Here is a 24,536-nt window from a genome sequence, read left to right as displayed (position 1 = left end):
TTTCTGCTAACTTCAAAGTTAATTGATTATCAATTAATTTTTATATAAGTACATATAACATCACCAGATACAACCCTAAGATTCATTTTCTTGCAGGCATACTCAATAAATCCATAATAGAATAATAACTATAACAGAATCAATGAAAGACTATTTGTCTTTTGTTCAACCAATATGCAAATACAAAAATAAATAAATAATAATAAATAAGCAATAAATATCGAGAACATGAGATGAAGAGTCCTTGAAAGTGAGTACTAACTTGTGGGAACATTTCAAAGCAAAGTTATCTCCTTTGGTTCAAGAGCCTGCTGGCTGAGTGGCAGTAACTGTTCCTGAACCTGCGGGTGGGAGTCCTGAGACTCCTGTACTTACTCCCTGATGGCAGAAACAAGAAGAGAGAATGTCCTAGCTGGTGGGGGTCCCTGTTGATAGATGCTGCTATCCTGCGATGCCACTTTGTGTAGATGTACTCAATGGTGGAGAGGGCTTTATTCGTGATGGACTTTTTGTAGGATTTCCTGTTCAATGGTGTTTCCATACCCATCAGTCAATATACACCCACTACACATTCATAGAAATTTGTCAAGGTTTTAGATGTCATGCTGAATCTTCATAAACTTATAAATAGAGGCACTGCTGTGCTTTCTTTGTAATTGCATTTATGTGCTGGGCCCAGCACAGGTCTTCCCAAATAATAACATGGAGGAATTTTAAGTTGCTGACCCTCACCAACTCCATCCTTCCGATGAGGACTGCCTCATGGATCTCTGGTTTCCTCCTCTTGAAGTCAATAATTAGCTATTTAGTCTTGATGGCATTGAGCATGAGGTTGTTGTTATGGCATCATTCAGCCAGATCATCAATCTTCCCTCTGATATGCTGATTCTTCACCAGCTTTGATTTCGTGTCCATCAGCAAACTTGAATATGGCATTGGAACTGTGCTGAGCCACACAGTCACAAGTGTAAAGCGAGTAGAGCAGGAAGCTAAGCACACAACCTGGTGCTGTAGTTGTTTTGATGGTGATCACGGAAATGTGGCCACAACACTACTGATCAGCTAAGTATCCTACATTACCAATGTCCAACAGGGTCTTGCGATCACAAAAAAAATGTCCAAGACAATGACTTGCATATTGCCTTCATGCCCCCACTCTGACAACTTTCTGTAGCAGACAGCAACACGGTCCACACCAAGGGCAGTTCCTCCACTAACCAGCAACTCACTGATGGGGTAGACCTGCAGTACTTTTAAGTTCTTAATGTCCAGCAGTTTTGCGATCATAAAAAAAAACATTTAAAAAAGACAAAAACACCTCTAGTTTGCCTCAAAGAGACCGCTGCATCCAAACACGTTGCTGGACTACTGGAAGCTGAAAATGCTTCACAATATGACTTAACCAGGAGCTCAAAGTTACACACCCTCTGCTACAGTAGTAAATTTTAGCTCCAACCTTTAAAAGCAACTTTTCATAACATACCAAACTAATTTGTTCAAACCAAACATTTTGCTCAGTATTAGAAAAATAAATTGAGCAGTTACACAGTTGCAATCCAAGTCAATGGACAAGTACCTGATAGTTTAAACAGGAGTTCTGATGCCACCTTACAAGACATGTCCTGGTTGAACAGCTCTGAAGCAGGAGGAACTTCGGATAACATCTTCGCCGGGGTCTCATTCCCAATAAAATTACCTGATCGTGGTGACTGAATAGGATCAGGTGTTGTCCTCTCTTTAGGCTCATCTTTCACTTTAATCTTTGGAATCAAGGGCCCCTTTTGATTTGTAGCTGTAATTTTAAAAGAATAAAACACATTAGAACAACACTCTATATGGACCATAATTCTGCTTTATACATACAGGGCATTTACTATTTCACTACCCACTCTGTTAGCTATCTTATTATGAACATTACTTCTGTTGCATATGAAAACAATTTCCAGATAGTTCCATTGGGATCAGACACCCCTAAATACTTTCACTAAAAATAACTGTTGCTCTTTTCCCCATGCATAAACAAAGAAAGTCGTGTTGGTGTCGGCTGTTTTTAATGCTTTTAATAAGGTATTAGATGAATTAATGCAAGACTAAAATTGTATATTTTACTAACACACTTCATATTTTTAACTTGTGGCAGCTCGCCCACATGGCAAGCGACCCGGCTCCAGCAGTCGCGGGCGAGTCCGCAGCCAGCAGCAACCGAGAGGGCTCTGAGTGTGGGGCAGACCTTGGCCCGGAAGCCGACGTCACTTCCGCCCCGCAAAGAGCGGGGGATGCTGGGAGCGGGCACTTAAGCACACGCGGAATTAAATAGTAAACAGTTCAACCAGACCCTGCTCGACTCAGGGTGTTGCTTTCACTCGTTGCGTATCAGCACGACCACATTGGTGACCCTGACGGCCCAACGGCATTGGGACCCAGCATGAACGACTCGGCTCTGAAGAATGCAGTTTCCCTTAAACTGCCAACCTTCTGGACCACTCAACCCCTGGTCTGGTTCGAGCAAGCAGAGGCCCAGTTCCAGGTCAGGCAAATTGTCTCAGACATCACCAGGTATTACTACATGGTGGGCGCCCTCCACCAGGAGACAGCAGACCACGTTATCGACTTTCTGCATCAGTCCCCCGCAACAGACAGGTACGAGGCACTCAAGGCCTTGTTAATGCGCACATTTGGCCTCTCCTGCCGCGGGTACTGCATATGGATGGCCGAAGCGACCTCGCGCCATCAGCCCTGATAAGCGACATGTTAGCACTGGCAGACGGCCATAAGCCTTGCCTGCTTTTTGAACAGATCTTCTTGAAGCAAATGCCAGAAGACATCCGCCTCCTGTTAGCAGATGAAGACTTCAGAGACCCGCGCAGAGTGGCTGCCCGCACGGACGTGCTTTGGCATGCCAAACAAAATGGCGGAACCACCATAGAAATTAGTGCTGCTGCACAGCTGGAAGCCCAAACCTTCCACACCCCAGCAGCGGAGCACGTAACACCCACACCAAGGGACGGCACCACTTCTGAGTCTTGGTGTTTTTATCATCAAAGGTGGGGCTCCAGGACCCGCCACTGCCAACTGCCATGCTCATTCCAGGGAAACGCCAGGGCCAGCTGTCGCTGATGGCTACAGTGGCTGGTCACCGTGATAGCCTCCTCTACGTTTGGGACAAGCACTCCAGGTGTAGATTCCTGATGGACATGGGGGCGGAAATCAGTGTCCTACCCCCCTCGAGCCACGATACCCGAACTAGAAGAACAGGACCAGAACTTATGGTGGCCAACAGCAGCACCATCCACACCTATGGCCCAAGAACCATCCCCTTGCAGTTCGGTTCCAACCGCTTTACATGGACACTTACGCTGGCCGCAGTATCACAGCCATTGCTGGGTGCAGACTTCCTCTGTGCGCACCGCCTGCTTGTGGATTTGAAGGGACGACGATTGGTTGATGCAAAGACATACCAGACTTTCTCCCTCGGTGAGGCCAGGTTACCGGCCCCGCACCTGGACTCCATCATTTATTCCGACAATGTGTTCGCCAGAGTGTTATTGGAGTTCCCATCTAACATCACGCCGCAGTTTTCCTCAACAGACCCCAAGCACGGTGTGATGCACCACATCCCCACACAGGGACCTCTCCTTCATGCCCAGGCCCGCAGGCTACTGCCCAACAAGCTCCCCCTCGTGAAAGAAGAATACAAGAAGATGGAGGAGATGGGGATTGTGCGGCGTTCTGACAGCCTGTGGGCCTCCGCACTCCATACGGTGCCCAAGTCTGCGGGAGGGTGGAGACCGTGCGGCGACTATAGGAGGGTGAACGACACCACCACGTCCGATCGTTATCCAGTACCACGCATCCAGGACTTTACGGCCAACCTGCATGGGACACGCATCTTTTCAAAGATTGACCTGGTCCGAGGGTATCATCAGATCCCAGTCCACCCGGACGATGTGCCCAAGACGGCCCTCATTACTCCATTGGCCTGTTCGAGTTCCTTAGGATGCCGTTCAGGTTCAAAAACGCGGCGCAGATATTCCAGTGCCTGATGGATGCAGTAAGGCGAGGTCTGGACTTTCTGTTCATCTACCTGGATGACATACTTATCGCCAGCCGCTCCCACCAGGAACATCTAGCACATATACACCTGCTCTGCTGCCGCCTAAGTGACTACGGCCTGGCTATCAACCCCTTCAAGTGCCAGTTCGGCCTATCCGCCATCGACTTCTTGGGACACCGGATCAACCGCCATGGAGCTGTTCCTCTGCCGGCGAAAGTTGAAGGCATCCGCCAATTCGCCAGACCCAGCACTGTTAAAGGCCTGCAGGAATTTGTTGGGATGGTTAACTTTTATCACCATTTCCTGCCCTAGGCGTCCCGGATCATGTGGCCCCTTTTCGGCTTGATGTCCCACAAGGTCGAAGAGGTCACCTGGACAGAGGAGGCGACGGCGGCTTTTAAACAAGCCAAGAACATGCCAGCAAACGCTACGCTCCTGGTCCACCCCTGGGTCGACGTCCCCACTGCCCTCACTGTGGATGCCTCCGATGCAGCAGTTGGCGGCGAGCTCAAACAGCTCATCGAAAGCCAGTGGAAGCCGTTCGCTTTTTTCAGCCGACACCTACAACCCCCGGAACTTAAGTACAGCGCTTTCGACAGGGAGCTGCTGGCCCTGTACCTTGCCATCCGGCACTTCAGGTATTTCCTGGAAGGGAGGAAGTTCACGTTCTTCACAGACCACAAGCCCCTCACTTTCGCATTTGCCAAAGTGTTGGACCTGTGGTCGGGCTGCCAGCAACGCCACCTGTCGTACATCTCGGAGTTTACCACCACGATCAAGCACATCTCTGGGAAGAACAATGTGGTAGCCAACACGCTGTCACGCACTTCCATCCAATCAGTGCACTCTCTGTCTCTGGGGGTGGATTATGCGGCGTTAGCTAAGGCACAACGACTGGACAGCGAGATGCTGGCGTACCGAACCACAGTCTCAGGACTCCACCTCGAAGACATACACATTGGGCCCGAAGGTAATGAGCTCCTTTGCGATGTATCCACCGGGCAACCTCGGCCCATAGTCCTGACCGCTTGGAGGTGTCGCGTTTTCAACGCCTTGCAGAGTTTAGCCCACCCTTCCAGCCGGGCGACCATCTGGCTTATCGCAGACAGGTTTGTGGGGCACGGCCTACGCAAGCAGGTTGGGAACTGGGCAAGGACATGCACACACTGTCAAACCTCCAAAATCCAGAGGTACGTGAGGGCCCCACTGCAATCCAGCCAACACATAGGGGGTTTGAACATGTCCACGTGGGCATCATCGGCCCACTGCCGGTTTCGAGAGGAGCGAGATACCTGTTCACCACGGTGGACAGCTTCACGAGGTGGCTGGAAGCTATTGCACTTGCTAATACGGCCACGGAGACATGCGCCAGGGCCCTGATTACCACCTGGGTGGCACGGCTCAGACTCTCAGCCCACGTCACTTCAGACAGGGGTGTGCACTTCACATCGGCTTTGTGGACTGCACTGGCACAACTCCTCAGAACCCAGCTCCACCCGTAATCCAATGGCCTGGTGGAACGTTTCCACAGGCACTTGAAGTCAGCCCTGATGGCACGCCTCCGAGGGCCAGACTGGGTTGACGAACTCCCCTGGGTGCTGCTTGGCATCCACACGGCACCCAAGGAGAACCTGGCTGCTTCATCCGCCCAACTTGTTTACGGTGCCCTGCTCACAAATCCTAGTGAGTTTGTGCCAGCACCCCGTGGCCAGGAAGACACACCTGCTGGGGTCCTAACTAAACTCCGGGAACGGCTTGGAACACTTGCACCAGTCCCGACATTCCATCACAGAACAACACCCTCTTCCATGTCCAAGGACCTACAACAGAGCAAGTATGTTTTCATTTGCCGAGGCGCGCACAGACCACCCCTGCAGCGACCATACGAGGGACCCAACAAGGTGCTGTGCCATAATGGGACGACCTGCGTTCTCGACATCGGCGGTCGTGAAGAGACTTTTACCATTGACCGTCTCAAACCGGTACATCTAGACCTTGAACGCCCAGTTGCAGTGCCACCCCCACGACGATGAGGCCAGCCATATAACCATATAACAATTACAGCATGGAAACAGGCCATCTCGGCCCTTCTAGTCCGTGCTGAACTCATCTCACCTAGTCCCACCGACCTGTGCTCAGCCCATAACCCTCCATTCCTTTCTTATCCATATAGCTATCCAATTTAACTTTAAATGACAACATCGAACCTGCCTCAACCACTTCTGCTGGAAGCTCATTCCACACAGCTACCACTCTCTGAGTAAAGAAGTTCCCCCTCATGTTACCCCTAAACTTTTGTCCTTTAACTCTCAACTCATGTCCTCTTATTTGAATCTCCCCCACTCTCAATGGAAAAAGCCAATCCACGTCAACTCTATCTATCCCCCTCATAATTTTAAATACCTCTATCAAGTCCCCCCTCAACCTTCTACATTCCAAAGAATAAAGACCCAACTTGTTCAACCTTTCCCTGTAACTAAGGTGCTGAAACCCAGGTAACGTTCTAGTAAATCTTCTCTGTACTCTCTATTTTGTTGACATCCTTCCTATAATTTGGTGACCAGAACTGTACACAATACTCCAAATTTGGCCTCACCAATGCCTTGTACAATTTCAACATTACATCCCAACTCCTATACTCAATGCTCCGATTTATAAAGGCCAGCATACCAAAAGCTTTCTTCACCACCCTATCCACATGAGATTCCACCTTCAGGGAACTATGCATCATTATTCCCAGATCCCTCTGTTCTACTGCATTCTTCAATGCCCTACTATTTACCATGTATGTCCTATTTTGATTAGTCCTACGAAAATGTAGCACCTCACATTTATCAGCATTAAACTCCATCTGCCATCTTTCAGCCCACTCTTCTAACTGGCCTAACTCTCTCTGCAAGCTTTGAAAACTTACTTCATTATCCACAACTCCACCTATCTTAGTATCATCTGCATACTTACTAATCCAATTTACCACTCCATCATCCAGATCATTAATATATATGACAAACAACATTGGACCCAATACAGATCCCTGAGGCACACCACTAGACACCGGCCTCCAATCTGACAAACAGTTATCCACCACTACTCTCTGGCGTCTCCCATCCAGCCACTGCTGAATCCATTTTACTACTTCAATATTAATACCTAACGATTGAAGCTTCCTAACTAACCTTCTGTGTGGAACCTTGTGAAAGGTCTTACTGAAGTCCATATAGACAACATCTACCACTTTACCCCAGTCAACTTTCCTAGTAACCTCTTCAAAAAATTCAGTAAGATTTGTCAAACATGACCTTCCAGGTACAAATCCATGTTGACTGTTCCTAATCAGACCCTGTCTATCCAGATAATTATATATACCATCTCTAAGAATACTTTCCATCAATTTACCCACCACTGACGTCAAACTCACAGCCCGCTAATTGCTAGGTTTACTCTTAGAACCCTTTTTAAACAATGGAACAATATGCCATCCCCGTTTCTAATGACATTTGAATTATTTCTGTCAGAGCCCCTGCTATTTCCACACTAACTTCCCTTAAGGTCCTAGTGAATATCCTGTCAGGACCCGGAGACTTACCCACTTTTATATTCCTTAAAAGCACCAGTACTTCCTCTTCTTTAATCGTCATACTTTCCATAACTACCCTATTTGTTTCCCTTACCTTACACAATTCAATATCCTTCTCCTTAGTGAATACTGAAGAGAAGAAATTGTTCAAAATCTCCCCCATCTCTTTTGGCTCCACACATAGCTGTCCACTCTGATTCCCTAAGGGACCAATTTTATCCCTCACTATCCCTTTGCTATTAATATAACTGTAGAAACGCTTTGGATTTATTTTCACCTTACTTGCCAGAGCAACCTCATATCTTCTTTTAACTTTTCTAATTTCTTTCTTAAGATTCTTTTTACATTCTTTATATTCCTCGAGCACCTCATTTACTCCATGCTGCCTATATTTATTGTAGATATCTCTCTTTTTCTGAACCAAGTTTCCAATATCCCTTGAAAACCATGGCTCTCTCAAACTTTTAACCTTTCCTTTCAACCTAACAGGAACATAAAGATTCTGTACCCTCAAAATTTCACCTTTAAATGACCTCCATTTCTCTATTACATCTTTCCATAAAACAAATTGTCCCAATCCACTCCTTCTAAATCCTTTCGCATCTCCTCAAAGTTAGTCTTTCTCCAATCAAAAATCTCAACCCTGGGTCCAGTCCTATCCTTCTGCATAATTATATTGAAACTAATGGCATTGTGATCACTGGACCCGAAGTGCTCCCCAACACACCTCCGTCACCTGACCTATCTCATTCTCTAACAGGAGATCCAACGCTGCCCCTTCTCTAGTTGGTACCTCTATGTATTGCTGCAAAAAACTATCTTGCACATATTTTGCAAACTCCAAACCATCCAGCCCTTTTACAGAATGGGTTTCCCAGTCTATGTGTGGAAAATTAAAATCTCCCACAATCACAACTTGTGCTTACTACATGTATCTGCTATCTCCTTACAAATTTGCTCCTCCAATTCTCGCTCTCATTAGGTGGTCTATAATACACCCCTATAAGTGTTATTACACCTTTCCCATTCCTCATTTCCACCCAAATAGCCTCCCTAGGCGAGTCCTCTAATCTATCCTGTCAAAGCACCGCTCTAATATTTTCTCTGGCAAGCAAGCAACACCTCCCCCTCTTGCCCCTCCGATTCTATCACACCTGAAGCAATGAAATCCAGGAATATTTAGTTGCCAATCACACCCCTCCTGCAACCATGTTTCACTAATAGCTACAACATCATATTTCCAGGTATCAATCCATGCTCTAAGTTCATCCACCTTTCTTACAATGTTCCTAGCATTAAAATAGATGCATTTAAGAAACTCTCCACCTCTTACTCTCTGTTTATCCCTGATGCTACAAACAACTTTGTTATCTTTTTCTTCCTTCTCCCCTACATCTTTGGTCTGAGTGCTCCTGATCTCTGTCCCCTGCCTATCCTCCCCCACACACTGTCTACTAGCTTTCTCTATTTGTGAACTAACCACCTCTCTCCTAGTCTCTTCAATTTGATTCCCACCCCGCAACGATTCTAGTTTAAAGTCTCCCCAGTAGCCTTCGCAAATCTCCCTACCAGGATATTGATTCCCCTAGGATTCAAGTACAACCCGTCCTTTTTGTACAGGTCACACCTGCACCAAAAGAGGTCCCAATGATCCAGAAATTTGAATCCCTGCCTGCTGCTCCAATCCCTCAGCTACACATTTATCCTCCACCTCATTCCATTCTTACTCTCACTGTCGCGTGGCACAGGCAGTAATCCTGAGATTACTACCTTTGCGGTCCTTCTTCTCAACTCCCTTCCTAACTCCCTGTATTCTCCTTTCAGGACCTCTTCCTTTTTCCTCCCTATGTCATTGGCACCTATATGTACAATGACCTCTGGCTCCTCACCCTCCCACTTCAGGATATTTTGGACGTGATCAGAAACATCTCGGACCCTGGCACCAGGGGGGCAAACTACCATCCAGGTCTCCTGGCTGCATCCACAGAATCGCCTATCTGACCCCCTAACTATTGAGTCCCCTATCACTACTGCCCTCCTCTTCCTTTCCCTACCCTTCTGAGCCACAGGACCGGACTCTGTGCCAGAGGCACGGCCACTGTTGCTTCCCCCAGGTGAGTTGTCCCATCCCCCGCCCCCCCCCCCTCAACAGTACTCAAACAGGAGTACCTACTGTCAAGGGGCACAGCCACTGGGGTACTCTCTAGTACCTGACACTTCCCCTTCCCCCTCCTAACTGTGACCCACTTGTCTGCCTCCCATGGCCCCGGTGTGACCACCTGCCTGGAACTCCTCTCTATCAACTCCTCACTCTCCCTGACCAGACGAAGGTCATCAAGCTGCAGCTCCAGTTCCCTAACACGGTCCCTAAGGCACTGCAGCGCGGCGCACCTAGTCACCTAAAATACTGGGGGGGGGGTGTCATGTGGCAGCTCGCCCATGCGGCAAGCGAACTGGCTCGAGCAGTCACGGGCGAGTCTGCAGCCAGCAGCAACCAAGAGGGCTCTGAGTGCAGGGCAGACCTCGGCCTGGAAGCCAATGTCACTTCCAGGAGCGGAGGATGCTAGGAGCGGGCACTTAAGTGCGCGCGGATTGAAACAGTAAACAGTTCAACAAGACCCTGCTTGACTCAGTGTGTTGCTTTCACTCGTTGCGTATCAGCGCAACCACAAACTCATATTTTTCACAATGTGGTGTTTGTCCCCATCTACTGGTGGTACAGCAGTATAGTAGTTACATAACAGTTTGTCACCTTTTCATTTTTTCATTGGCTAAAGGCTGATTTATACTTGTGCATTAAATGTACGCCGTAGCTGCAAACCCTACGCAATATCTATGCTGAACCCTACACCGTAGCCTAACGCGCACCTCTCCCAAAATGTAACTACGCGTCGCAACAACACAGACCACAACAACTGTGATTGGTCCGCTTGGTAGCATTGCATTTCCTCCTACACTGCAATAGTTTCCCATTGGGCAACTGAAGGGCAGGGAAGGAACTCTGGCTGCAATGCTTTCCATAATGCTTTATAGACTTCCGAAATTATGGAGGACCCTGTGCTTGACGCTAGTTTGTAGCTAACTGCTACAGCCTGTTGACTTCCACCTGAAGCTAAAACTCGATGGTGATTGCCAGTCTCTGAGTATACTGTGGCTCTGACATCAATTGCTATGAAGTGCTTCGAGAGATTGGTTATGGCACATATCAACCACAGCCTACCAGTCAACCTCGACGCTTTGCAATTCGCCTACCGGAGCAACAGGTTAATGGCAGATGCCATCTCTCTGGCCCTACATTCCTCCTTAGAACACCTGGAGAATAAAGACGCATACATAAGGCTCCTTTTCATTGACTACAGCTCTGCCTTTAATACCATCATTCCAAATAAACTGATTCCTAAGCTCCGGAACCTGGGCCTTAGCACTCAGATCTGCAGCTGGATCTTCAGTTTCCTCACAGACAGGACCCAGGCTGTAAAAATAGGGGACGAGCTCTCCTCTACAATCACTCTGAGCACCGGTGCCCCATAAGGCTGTGTACTCAGCCCCCTGCTGTACTCACTGTACACCCATGATTGTGTTGCCAAGTTTCCATCAAACTCAATATATAAGTTTGCTGATGACACAACAATTGTAGGCCGTATCTCAGGTAATGATGAGTTTGAGTACAGGGAGGAAATTAAGAACCTGGTGGCATGGTGCAAAGACAATAACCTATCCCTCAACGTCAGCAAGATGAAGGAATTGGCTGTTGACTTCAGAAGGAGTAGCGGACCGCATGACCCAATTTACATCAGTGGTGCGCAAGTGGAGCAGGTTAAAAGCTTTAAGTTCCTCGGGGTCAATATCACAAATGACCTGACTTGGTCCAACCAAGCAAAGTTCACTGCCAAGAAGGCCCACCAGCGCCTTTACTTCCTGAGAAAGCTAAAGAAATTTGGCCTGTCCCCTAAAACCCTCACTAATTTTTATAGATGCACCGTAGAAAGCATTCTTCTAGGGTGCATCACAACCTGGTATGGAAGTTGTCCTGTCCAAGACCGAAAGAAGCTGCAGAAGATCGTGAACACGGCGCAGCACATCACACAAACCAATCTTCCGTCCGTGGACTTACTTTACACTGCATGCTGTCGTAGCAGAGCTGCCAGGATAATCAAGGACACGACCCACCCAGCCAACACACTTTTCGTCCCTCTTCCTTCCGGGAGAAGGTTCAGGAGCTTGAAGACTCGTACGGCCAGATTTGGGAACAGCTTCTTTCCAACTGTGGTAAGACTGCTGAACGGACCCTGACCCGGATCTGAGCCGTACCCTCCAAATATCCGGACTTGCCTCTCGGTTTTTTTTGCAGTACCTTACTTCCCATTTTTCTATTTATGATTTATAATTTAAATTTTTAATATTTACTAATTTTAACTATTTTTAATATTTAAATATTTGTAATCCAGGGAGTGTGAAGCACAGAATCAAATATCGCTGTGACGACTGTACGTTCTAGTACCAATTGTTTGGCGACAATAAAGTATAAAGTACTCTGCGAACACGGATGCGAAATAAATGGTTGAAGACGATAAACCAAATCATCAACTCTAGCTGACGTCATCCGAAAATATTTCAAATGCATTTCCTCATCCATGTCTCTCACTGGCCGGACAAGCACAGAAAATTCACCCTCCTTCAGTTTCAGTCGCCATTGTTTGAAGTTTGAGTTTTCTCGTGTTGAAACACGAAGTAACTCAACACAGTGGCATAGAAACCCCACCACCAACTAGCGTTTTGGCGGTGAATTGCAGACCGACGCAGACACACCAACGCACAAGTATAAATGCTCACAGCGGTGTAACCCACTTGCATAGACTGCGGCATAAGCTAGTATGCACAAGCATAAATCAGCCTTAAGTGTTAGCACATGACACACATTGTGACTGTGTAGCTTTTAACTGGTCCTTCCCTATCTCAGGAATTTGTCTTATCTGTGTATGTAAGTATCAGGCTCTGCAAAAATCGCCATCTTTGATCTTGTCTTATGCCTTCGTCTCAGTTCATATGCTCCGTATCTGTTCCTTTGTTTAAACTTTAAAATAAACAATCACGAAGCAACAAGTTTTCATTCATTCTTGGACTCCTAAAAGAACCTGGGGATCAGAAAAATCACCAGATCCCACAGTTGGCTTACAGATTTGTCCATCAGCGTGCATATCAGAAATCACGGCAAATCCTCATAATTCGCAGAAACATTTTAATTATACAGACAAAGGGGAGTAAATTCCTCAAAATCAAAATATGCAGATATTGGGAATATGAAAAAAGACATTGCTCAGATCAAACTGCTTTCATTGTAGACATTTTCTGACAGTCAAGAACTCAAGAATAATAATGTCAGACTACAAGAACAACATTGGAATTGACTTCTTGTTGTGAACTTTGGAATTCTCTACTCTCGAGACCTGAAGATGCGCAATCACTAAGTACCTAAGATATGTTGATTAGATAAGAAATTGCACTGAGGTAGCAAATCAACACAAATCGTGAAGAATGGTCTAATCATGGTCTAATCCTGTAACTCTCAAGTTCTTCTTTCATATCTGACGTCTGACCCAAACCAATATATCTACTTTTACCTCGTTGTCTGTTGATTTCTGGTTAATGAAAGGTATTATCAAAACTGGACTGGAATTTAATAATCAATCCAGCATTAATTAAAACTTCTAATGCTATATGCATGAAGTACTCCCTAACTTCACTCCTAAAATCACAACTAATTTTTAGAAAGAGATCCTAGTAATTGTCCAATTAGAACACAATAAAATAGGAGGCTTAAACCACCATGCCATTGTAACCTGCCATTCAATACAATGGCTGATCTAAGCTAGCTTCAATCCTGCACCAATTTCCATTACCCAAAATTCCTCAATCTTTCATATATTTATCCAACTCCACCTTAAATGATCTGGCCTCCACCACCCTCTGGGACAGAGTATTTCAGATATCCTTTTACTTCACCTTATTTTGAAACTGCGACCCTTTGTTTGTGACTCTCCCATTCATGAAAACATCTCAGTAAATACCTCTTAGGATGTTACATCTTATAAGCTCATTTTTTATTCTTGTGAACTCTAATGAATACAAACCCAAAGTGTCTAGCCTCTCGCATCAGGACAACTTTCACAAAGATAATTCCTCAGACTAGAATCTCCTTTGGACCACCTCTAATGCTACTATATCCTTATTAAAGTAAGAGGTCAAACTGTGTATAGTATTCTAGATGTGGGATCCACCACACGCTGTACAACTATAACAAAAACTCACCATTCCTCAACTACAGCCCCTTAGCAATCAAGGCATAAATGCTGTTTTGCCTTCTTAACTATTTACTAGACCAACCTGCTAACATTTGGTAAATTCATGTACGAGATCATTTAGTAGATTCCCTGAATATTCATTTACAGTCTCTATTTAGATAATTACCTTTTGATTCTTCTTGGCATGCAAGAATTCAGATTTCCCCACCTTAAACTTTATTAGCCAGGCATTCACTCAGTCACTCTGTACATTGTTACAAACATCACAATGCCCTCAGCACAGTACCTCCTTCCATCCATTTCTGTATCATCAGCAAACCTGGAAACATTACATTTCATTCCCTCCTCCAGATCATTAATGTAGATAATGAACAACAGAGCCAAGAACCGATTGCTGAAGTACTCCACTAGTTATATTCTTCCAGATTGAAAAAGACCCACTTATTCCAAATCTCTTTTCTATGCAAGTCAGTTTTCAATCCATGTTAATGCTATTCTTTAAATATCTTGGGCTCTTAATTTATGTAAACTCTTGTGTGGCATTTAATTAAATGGCTTTTGGAATTCTAAATACATTACACGCATAGGTTCCCCTCTATCAATTCCTCTTACATCCTCAAAATAATTGTGCAAATTTGTCAAATACTATTCACCTTTTGTGTTGACTATATTCAGCATACCTAAACAATTGCTTAATTCCTCCAGTGATTACTGATGAGCATTTTGCCAACACTAGATGTTATCCGAACTGAACATTCCGAATTGTTCCTTTTCAATAAGACATCACATTGTCTATTTTCCAGTCTTCTGGAACACTCCTGAAACTTAGAAAGTTTTGAAAAATTTCATCTGTTGGGTCCACTACTTATTTTAAATTATTTGGGGAAGGCTATTGGGTCTCAACAATTTATCCACTGTAGCCTTGTTAGCTTACCTTCTACAAATCCTAATCACAAGATCCTCCATGTTATTTAAAATTAGCCCACCTGTTTTCTGAGAGAGCAACATACACAAAATACTTAAAGAACCCAGCAGGTACCTCCAGCATTTCGTGTGTGTTGTTCAAGATTTCCAGCATCTGCAGAATCTCGTGTCTGTGCTTTCTTAGAGGTATTTGGAATGTTCTCCATGATGAGGCAGATGCAAAAATTGATTTAATATATCTACCATTTCTTTCTTCCCTGTTACTAATGCACTCTCCTCATTCTCAAGTGGACCAACATTTCACTTAGAACATTTATTCACAGAACACGCCATTCGTTTTGATATTACACAGAAGTTTCTTTTTAAAATCATTTTCTTCTCTAGTTCCTAAAAACTTCCAAGTTGCCTGGCCTATGATCAGCCCTCGTTACTTCATACCTTTCATTTTATTACATTATCACCCACGACCTTGATTGTTAACCACAGATCATGCCCCTTTCTCACCAAATCTGTCTTTTTAATTGGAATTAACTCCTATTGGAAACTGTGAACACTGTTTGAGTATGTGCCATTGTTCATCTACTGACCCATCTCTGAGCTTAGACACCTCCATCTCATTATAACCGCCCTTATTCAAGCTGAAAACAATGGTTCTATGGTGTCCATCCTCTGAGTGCATCTGGAATTCTATCATATAGAACAAGCCCTTCAGCCCATGAAGTCTATGTTGAATTACTCTAAATAAGGAGTTCCCATTATTTATTCCTATTACGTAGAGGGCAGTGGACCCCAGGTTGGGAACTCCAGCTCCAAATCCTTTCTGCCTATACTTGATCCTTACCCCTCCATTCCTTGCTTATTCATGTGCCTATCTAGTAGTCTCTTAAATACCACTATCGTAGCTGCTTCTACCCCTGCTCCTGGCAGCCTGTTCCAGGCGCCTACTAATCTGTGTAAGAAAAGTGTCCTGCACCTTTCCCTTAAACTTTCTCCTTCTCACCTTAAATACATGCCCTCCAGTACTTGTCACTTCTACCCTGAGGAAAAGAGTCTGTTTATCCTATCTACACCTCCCAGAAGTTTATAAACTTCTATCAGTTCTCCACTCAGCTCTGCCACTCTAGAGGAAACACCCCAAGTTTGTTCAACTTCTCACAGCACCTACCCTCCAAACAAGGTAGAATGCTGGTAAACAACTTCTGCATCCTTTCCACAGCCTCTACATCCTTCTCGTAATGGGGCAACCAGAATTGCACCCAATACTCAGCTTTGCCTGTTGCTTGGTGGCCGGGGCGGGGTTGAAGTGCTCAGCAGAGATGGTGCTCGGTGTCGGAGGGCTGGTCGGAGGCTCGAAGTTTTCGGACAGACTCAGAGTCAGACTGTGGTCGGGTGCTTCCAGGATGCTGCATCGGTAAGTTTGTGGCGCTGGAAGCTCATGGCAAGGAGAGTTTCTCCCTTCTACCGTCCACGTGAGAATGATGGGCTATCGGGACTTTGAGACCTTTTTTTTTTACCGTGCCCATGGTCTGCTCTTATCAAATTACTGTATTGCTTTGCACTGTTGTAACTATATGTTATAATTACGTGTTTTTTTTTGTCAGTTTTAGTCTTCGTCTGTCTCGTGTTTCTATGATATCATACTGGAAGAACATTGTATCATTTTTTAATGCATGCATTTCTAAATGACAATAAACGAAGACTGAGTGTCCTCAAAATCTAATACTTCTTGTGCAACCTAACCTAAGTTTTATATAGTAGAAATGAAGGCAAGCATACCATAAGGCTCCTTTAACATCCTCTCTATGTACATGGCCACTGTCAGGGAGCTATGGATATAAACCCCAAGATCCCCCTGTGCTTCATTGCTATCAAGGGCCCTACCATTAATTGCACGTGTTCCCTTTACATCTGACCTCCAAATGTGAAATACCTCAATCTTGCTTTGATTTAACTCCATCTAGTATTTCTCTGGCCATATCTATAACTGATATATATTCTGTATCCTTTGATAGCCCTTTACACTATTATGCTGGTGCCACCTAGCAAATCTTTAATCACAAAATCCTTTATTTTGACCAAATGTAAAATCATTTGTTCTTTAGTAGATTCCGTAACAGACTGTACAAAGAAGCAAACCCTGATGCACTCTACGAATTCTTCTACAATATTCTTGCTGATTTGATTCTTCCAATCAATCTATAGTTTAAATTTGTCCAAAACAATTGCAATTCCTTTCAATCACACTCCATTTATGCTTCATTCTATAGAAAGATTACATTTTGGGGGTGCAATAGCCCACTGTCACCTCTGCTAATTTTGCTTCCAAGCCACACTGATCCCCCATTACTATCAAGTGCCTCTATACACTAGTCAAACTGCTCTGAAAACTTTGCTCAGTAACAATGCCACCCCTCGGTCTCCTTTCCCCTTTGGCCTGCTCTTTCACTGATCACCCAGCCCTGGTTACCTTGCAACCAAATCTCTGTAACATCTATTACATCATGTTCATATGTGCCTATCAATTTATCTATCTTATTGAAAATGTTACACGCATTCAATGTTACACGCTCTTGGACTGTATTCCTTGGAGTTTAAAAGAATGAGGGGAGACCTCATAGAAACATTTTGAATGTTAAAAGGCATGGACAGAGTGGATGTGGCAAAGTTGTTTCCCATGATGGGGGAGTCTAGTACGAGAGGGCATGACTTCAGGATTGAAGGGCGCCTTTTCAGAACAGAAATGTGAAGAAATTTTTTTAGTCAGAGGGTGGTGAATCTATGGAATTTGTTGCCACGGGCAGCAGTGGAGGCCAAGTCATTGGGTATATTTAAGGCAGAGATTGATAGGTATATGAGTAGCCAGGGCATCAAAGGTTATGGTGAGAAGGCGGGGCAGTGGGACTAAATAGGATAAAATGGATCAGCTCATGATAAAATGGCGGAGCAGACTCGATGGGCCGAATGCCCTACTTCTGCTCCTTTGTCTTATGGTCTTACGGTCTAAATACATGCTGCTAAGTTTTGAGGGTTTTTTTTAGAAACAGTTTTTTTTTTACTAACTTTGAATTTGTTGCAGTTTTCACATTTTCTGCCACGGTTTGTCAAACTTTGTCAGTTTCCCCCTCACGACTCACTGCCACTGCTTTTTCATACCCTCTTGTTCAGTTTAAAACCCTGATTTACAATCGGAGCATTCTCCTACAAAGAAAGACTAGATAGGCTGAGCCTTGCTTTGGAAGGCTGAAGAGGGACCTAGCTGGTGTACAAAATTATTAAGGACATAGATAAGGCAGATAGTAAGAAACTTACCACACAGCAGACGTTTGAAACCAGAATACACAAGGTTTTGGATAAGGGGTAACAAATCAGGGGAATTTAAGGAAGAATTGTTTTCAATCAGAGAATGGCTGGTTGAAACCTGGAATGCATTGCCTGTGGATATGATGCAGGTAGTTACAATCACAGTATTTAAGTAGTATTTAGATGAGTACTTGAAACACATGACATAGTGCTGAGAAGTGGAATTAGTACAACAGGTAATGGCTAGTGGAACTGAGGTTTTCTTTTAGGAGTTGAATTAGAATCTGTAATTTTTTTGATTCAGAGATAAGGTGTTATTAATTTACAAAGGAAAATTTGACTAAGATCCCTAAGATTTTGAAGAGCTACAGAAACTTTACAAACATGGAATATTAAACAAAGAGAGAAAGAATTAAAAGTCAGAGCCCAGTATTTCAGGAGAAAGGTTAGGAAATACTTCAAAGGTTGCTGCTAAAGTGAACTTCTCTACTACAGAAAACAGTATGTGATAGCTCATGTGTTATTTTGAAATTATGAGGTTGATATCCTTGGCTTTCTAAAATCAAATAAATGTGTTTCCAAAGCAACTAGATGAATTTGAGAACAGTCATAATCTCACGGAATGACAAAACAGGGTTCAACAGTTTACTACTCTGTTTGATTTTCTTTTTTTTTTATATAAATCACTAACCAACCTAGATGGCAACTAGGAAATTACTGCCTTTCCTTACCAGACTATAGTTCTTCATATTCATTACATTATCTATAATCCAATACCCAGCAAAGCTTCTGCAAGACAAAACCTTTGGATGTCTCCCTTTCCAAGGTAAAATCAACTGCCTGTCTGATTCAATTTCAGAGCCAACAAGAAATAAAATTTGTCACCAAGCACTATATTCTGTGTTACTCTTGCACCAAGGCAGCAGTTCAGTGCAATACATAAAATTACAAAAACGCTGTGTAAAAGTTTTAGACATCCTAGCTATATATACACTTTTGCACAGTACTTTATCTTAGTTCAGATATATTCAAAATGTATTTTTGAATTCAAGATGACAAATTAAATCTCACATCAATCTTTCCCTTCTCCCTCTTCTCAACCATAACTCTTAACTCCTCGGAAACTAATTGAATTTCAGCACAGTAGGAGATGGATTTTAAAAGATTTAACTACCACTTGAACACCAATGTAATCTTGTAAACTGCAGTAAAATTATAGGAAATCTATAGCTCAAAGAATACTGAAATTGGTAACCACTATTCCAAGCTTCAAGCATAATATTTTTTTTTAAATCAGAACTAGCTCATGTGAACGTGCCTGTAGTTAGCTTTCAACCCACTTTAATTTCAACTGATGTAGATGTAACAATTACCATTATCGCCTATTGTCCAGTAGAACTCACATCTATGGTGATGAAGTGCTTTGAGAGGTTGGCCATGGCTAGAATCAACCCGTCACAGCAAGAAACTGCCATTTGCTTATCGCTACAATAGGTCTACACTGGATGTGATTTCATTGGCTCTTCATGTGGCCGTGGATCACCTGGACAATACTAATACCTATGTCAGGCTGCTGTTTATCGACTGCAGCTCAACAGTTACAATAATTCCTACAGGTCTGATCAAAAATCTCCAAAACCTGGGCCTCTGTGCCTCCCTCTGCAACTGGATACTTGACTTACTTACCAGAAGACCATAGTCTGTGTGGATGAGAAATAATACCTCCACCTTGCTGATAATCAACACTGACGCATCTCAAGGTTGTGTGCTTAGTCCACTGCTCTGCTCTCTCTACACCCATGACTGTGTGGCTAGGCACATTTCAAATGCCATCTATAAATTTGCTAACAAAACACAATTATTGTTGGCAGAATTTCAGATGGTGACGAGAAGGCGTGCAGGAGCCCGACAGATCAGCCGGTTGAGTGGTGTCGCAGCAATAACCTTGCACTCAATGTCAGTAAGACAAAAGAATTGATTGTGGTCGTTAGAAAGGGTAAGATGAGAAAACACACACCAGTCCTCAGAGAGATCAGAGGTAGAAAGAGTAAGCAATTTCAAGTTTCAGGGTTTCAGCATCTCTGAGAATCTATCCTGGGCCCAACATATCGATACAGTTACAAGGAAGGCATGATAGCAGCTATATTCCATTAGGAGTTTGAGGAGATTTGGTATGTTACCAAAGACTGGCAAATTTCTACAGATGTACCGTGGAGAGCATTCTAACGGGTTGCATCATCGTCCGGTATGGGGGTGAGGGGGACACTACATGTGATTTAAATAAGTTGCAGAAAGTTGTAAACTCAGTCAGCTCCATCATGGGCACTAGCCTCCCCAGCATCGGGGGCATCTTCAAGGAGCAATACCTCAAAAAGGCAGCACCCATCATTAAGGACCCCCATCACCCAGGACATGCCCTTTTCTCATTGCTACCTTCAGGGAAGAGGTACAGGAGCCTGAAGGCACACAGTCAATGATTCAGGAATAGCTTCTTCCCCTCTGCCACCAGATTTCTGAATGGACATTGAACCCATGAACACTACCTCATTACTTTTTTTTTGCACTACTTATTTCTGCTTGCTTTATGAAACATCACAGCACAGAAACAGGCCTTTTGGCCCTTCTTGGCTGTGCCGAACCATTTTCTGCCTCATCCCACTGACCTGCAACTGGACCATATCCCTCTATACACCTCCCATTCATGTACCTGTCCAAGTTTTTCTTAAATGTTAAAAGTGAGCCTGCATTTACCACTTCATCTGGCAGCTCATTCCACACTCCCACCACTCTCTGTGTGAAGAAGCCCCCTCTAATGTTCCCTTTAAACTTTTCCCCCTTCACCCTTAACCCATGTACTCTTTTTTTTCCTCCCCCAGCCTCAGTGGAAAAAGCCTGCTTGCATTCAGTTTTTATATATATGCAATTATGTTATTATCTATACAGCTTTATTAGGTATTGCAATGTACTGCTGCCTCATGCTGGTGACATTAAACCTGAATTTGATTCTGAAAACAAAAGACAGATCATTCCAAAACATAGAATCAACAATTATACTACTTCATATACCATGTATATAGTGCAGGTTTAACATTGGAAAAATATATTCTAATGAGAAATAACTGATTCTACTTTTGTAAGATGTGGAAGAATTATTCTGACTACAAACTGTTGTCTTACATATGTATAAACAAACTATACTCAGCACACAATAACACTGTGGAACATGTATTTGCTATTTGAGGAGAGGGGCATTATGACTGTGAGGGCAGTTTGCTGTTCTCGGTGTCGGATGTGGGAGGCCCTGGAGTCTCCAAGCCTCCCGGACGTCTACATCTGCGCCAAGTGCATCGAGATGCAGCTCCTAAGGGACCGCGTTACGGAACTGGAGCTGCAGCTCGATGACCTTCGTCTGGTCAGGGAGAGCGAGGAGGTGATAGAGAGGAGTGGAAGGCAGGTGGTCACGCCGGGGCCACGGGAGGCAGACAAGTGGGTCACGGTTAGGAGAGGGAAGGGGAAAAGGCAGGTGATGAGGAGTACCCCGGCGGCTGTGCCCCTTAACAACAGGTACTCCTGTTTGAGTACTGTTGGGGGGGACAGCTTACCCGGGGAAAGCGACAGTGGCCCTGCCTCCGGCACAGAGTCTGGCCCTGTAGCTCAGAAGGGTAGGGCAAGGAAGAGGAGGGCAGTTGTGATAGGGGACTCGATAGTAAGGGGGTCAGATAGGCGATTCTGTGGACGCAGTCCAGAGACTCGGATGGTAGTTTGCCTCCCTGGTGCCAGGGTCCGGGATATTTCTGATCGTGTCCAAGATATCCTGAAGTGGGAGGGTGAAGAGCCAGAGGTCCTGGTACATATAGGTACCAATGACATAGGTAGGAAAAGGGATGAGGTCCTGAAAGAAGAATATAGGGAGCTAGGAAGGGAGTTGAGAAAAAGGACCGCACAGGTAGTAATCTCGGGATTACTGCCTGTGCCACGCGACAGTGAGAGTAGGAATGCGATGAGGTGGAGGATAAATGCGTGGCTGAGGGATTGGAGCAGGGGGCAGGGATTCAAGTTTTTGGATCATTGGGACCTCTTTTGGCGTAGGTGTGACCTGTACAAAAAGGACGGGTTACACTTAAATCCTAGGGGGACCAATATCCTGGCAGGGAGATTAGCGGGGGCTACTGAGGTGACTTTAAACTAGAATGGTTGGGGGGTGGGAATCAAATTAAAGCGGCTAGGTGTGAGGAGGTTAGTTCACAACAGAGGGATGGGAACCAGTGCAGAGAGACAGAGGAGTGTAAAGTGAGCGTAGAAGCAAAAAGTACAAAGGGGAAAAGTAAAAGTGGCAGGCCGACAAATCCAGGGCAAGCATTAAAAAGGGCTAAGAGAGTTGTAAAAGAGCGCCTGAAGGCTTTATGTGTCAATGCAAGGAGCATTCGTAATAAGGTGGATGAATTGAAAGTGCAGATTGTTATTAATGATTATGATATAGTTGGGATCACAGAGACATGGCTCCAGGGTGACCAGGGATGGGAGCTCAACGTTCAGGGATATTCAATATTCAGGAGGGATAGACACGAAGGAAGGGGAGGTGGGGTGGCGTTGCTGGTTAAAAAAGAGATTAACGCAATAGAAAGGAAGGACATAAGCCGGGAAGATGTGGAATCGATATGGGTAGAGCTGCGTAACACTAAGGGGCAGAAGACGCTGCTGGGAGTTGTGTACAGGCCACCTAACAGTAGTAGTGAGGTCGGAGATGGTATTAAACAGGAAATTAGAAATGTGTGCAATAAAGGAACAGCAGTTATAATGGGTGACTTCAATCTACATGTAGACTGGGTGAACCAAATTGGTAAAGGTGCTGAGGAAGAGGATTTCTTGGAATGTATGCGGGATGGTTTTTTGAACCAACATGTCGAGGAACCGACTAGAGAGCAGGCTATTCTGGACTGGGTTTTGAGCAATGAGGAAGGGTTAATTAGCGATCTTGTCGTGAGAGGCCCCTTGGGTAAGAGTGACCATAATATGGTGGAATTCTTCATTAACATGGAGAGTGACGTAGTTAATTCAGAAACAAAGGTTCTGAACTTAAAGAGGGGTAACTTTGAAGGTATGAGACATGAATTAGCTAAGATAGACTGGCAAATGACACTTCAAGGATTGACGGTGGATATGCAATGGCAGGCATTTAAAGGTTGCATGGATGAACTACAACAATTGTTCATCCCAGTTTGGCAAAAGAATAAATCAAGGAAGGTAGTGCACCCGTGGCTGACAAGAGAAATTAGGGATAGTATCAATTCCAAAGAAGTAGCATACAAATTAGCCAGAGAAAGTGGCTCACCTGAGGACTGGGAGAAATTCAGAGTTCAGCAGAGGAGGACAAAGGGCTTAATTAGGAAGGGGAAAAAAGATTATGAGAGAAAACTGGCAGAGAACATAAAAACGGACTGTAAAAGCTTTTATAGATATGTAAAAAGGAAAAGACTGATAAAGACAAATGTAGGTCCCCTGCAAACAGAAACAGGTGAATTGATTATGGGGAGCAAGGACATGGCAGACCAATTGAATAATTACTTTGGTTCTGTCTTCACTAAGGAGGACATAAATAATCTTCCAGAAATAGTAAGGGACAGAGGGTCCAGTGAGATGGAGGAACTGAGCGAAATACATGTTAGTAGGGAAGTGGTGTTAGGTAAATTGAAGGGATTGAAGGCAGATAAATCCCCAGGGCCAGATGGTCTGCATCCCAGAGTGCTTAAGGAAGTGGCCCAAGAAATAGTGGATGCATTAGTGATAATTTTTCAAAACTCGTTAGATTCTGGACTAGTTCCTGAGGATTGGAGGGTGGCTAATGTAACCCCACTTTTTAAAAAAGGAGGGAGAGAGAAACCGGGGAATTATAGGCCGGTTAGCCTAACGTCGGTGGTGGGGAAACTGCTGGAGTCAGTTATCAAGGATGTGATAACAGCACATTTGGAAAGCGGTGAAATGATCGGACAAAGTCAGCATGGATTTGTGAAAGGAAAATCATGTCTGACGAATCTCATAGAATTTTTTGAGGATGTAACTAGTAGAGTGGATAGGGGAGAACCAGTGGATGTGGTATATTTGGATTTTCAAAAGGCTTTTGACAAGGTCCCACACAGGAGATTAGTGTGCAAACTTAAAGCACATGGTATTGGGGGTAAGGTATTGGTGTGGGTGGAGAATTGGTTAGCAGACAGGAAGCAAAGAGTGGGAATAAACGGGACCTTTTCAGAATGGCAGGCGGTGACTAGTGGGGTACCGCAAGGCTCAGTGCTGGGACCCCAGTTGTTTACAATATATATTAATGACTTGGATGAGGGAATTAAATGCAGCATCTCCAAGTTTGCGGATGACACGAAGC

At 44.4% G+C, this 24,536-nt stretch overlaps 1 protein-coding gene across 6 annotated transcripts in view; it reads right to left on the bottom strand.

Moving 5' to 3' along the window:
• Nucleotides 1–24,536, bottom strand: part of znf827 (zinc finger protein 827) — a 106,362-nt gene that overhangs the window by 57,439 nt on the left and 24,387 nt on the right. For all 6 annotated transcript variants that reach the window (XR_010017726.1, XR_010017727.1, XM_063046441.1 and 3 more), the window contains exon 5: nucleotides 1,577–1,792. Coding sequence is in view for 4 of the 6 variants with exons in the window: in XM_063046441.1 (XP_062902511.1) it covers nucleotides 1,577–1,792 (216 nt within the window). In the remaining 2 variants the exon portion in view is untranslated. The remainder of the gene's footprint in view (nucleotides 1–1,576; nucleotides 1,793–24,536) is intronic.

Source organism: Mobula hypostoma, chromosome 4, assembly GCF_963921235.1.
Source record: "Mobula hypostoma chromosome 4, sMobHyp1.1, whole genome shotgun sequence".
Lineage (NCBI taxonomy): Eukaryota > Metazoa > Chordata > Chondrichthyes > Myliobatiformes > Myliobatidae > Mobula > Mobula hypostoma.
This window is presented reverse-complemented; position numbering and strand designations above follow the sequence as displayed.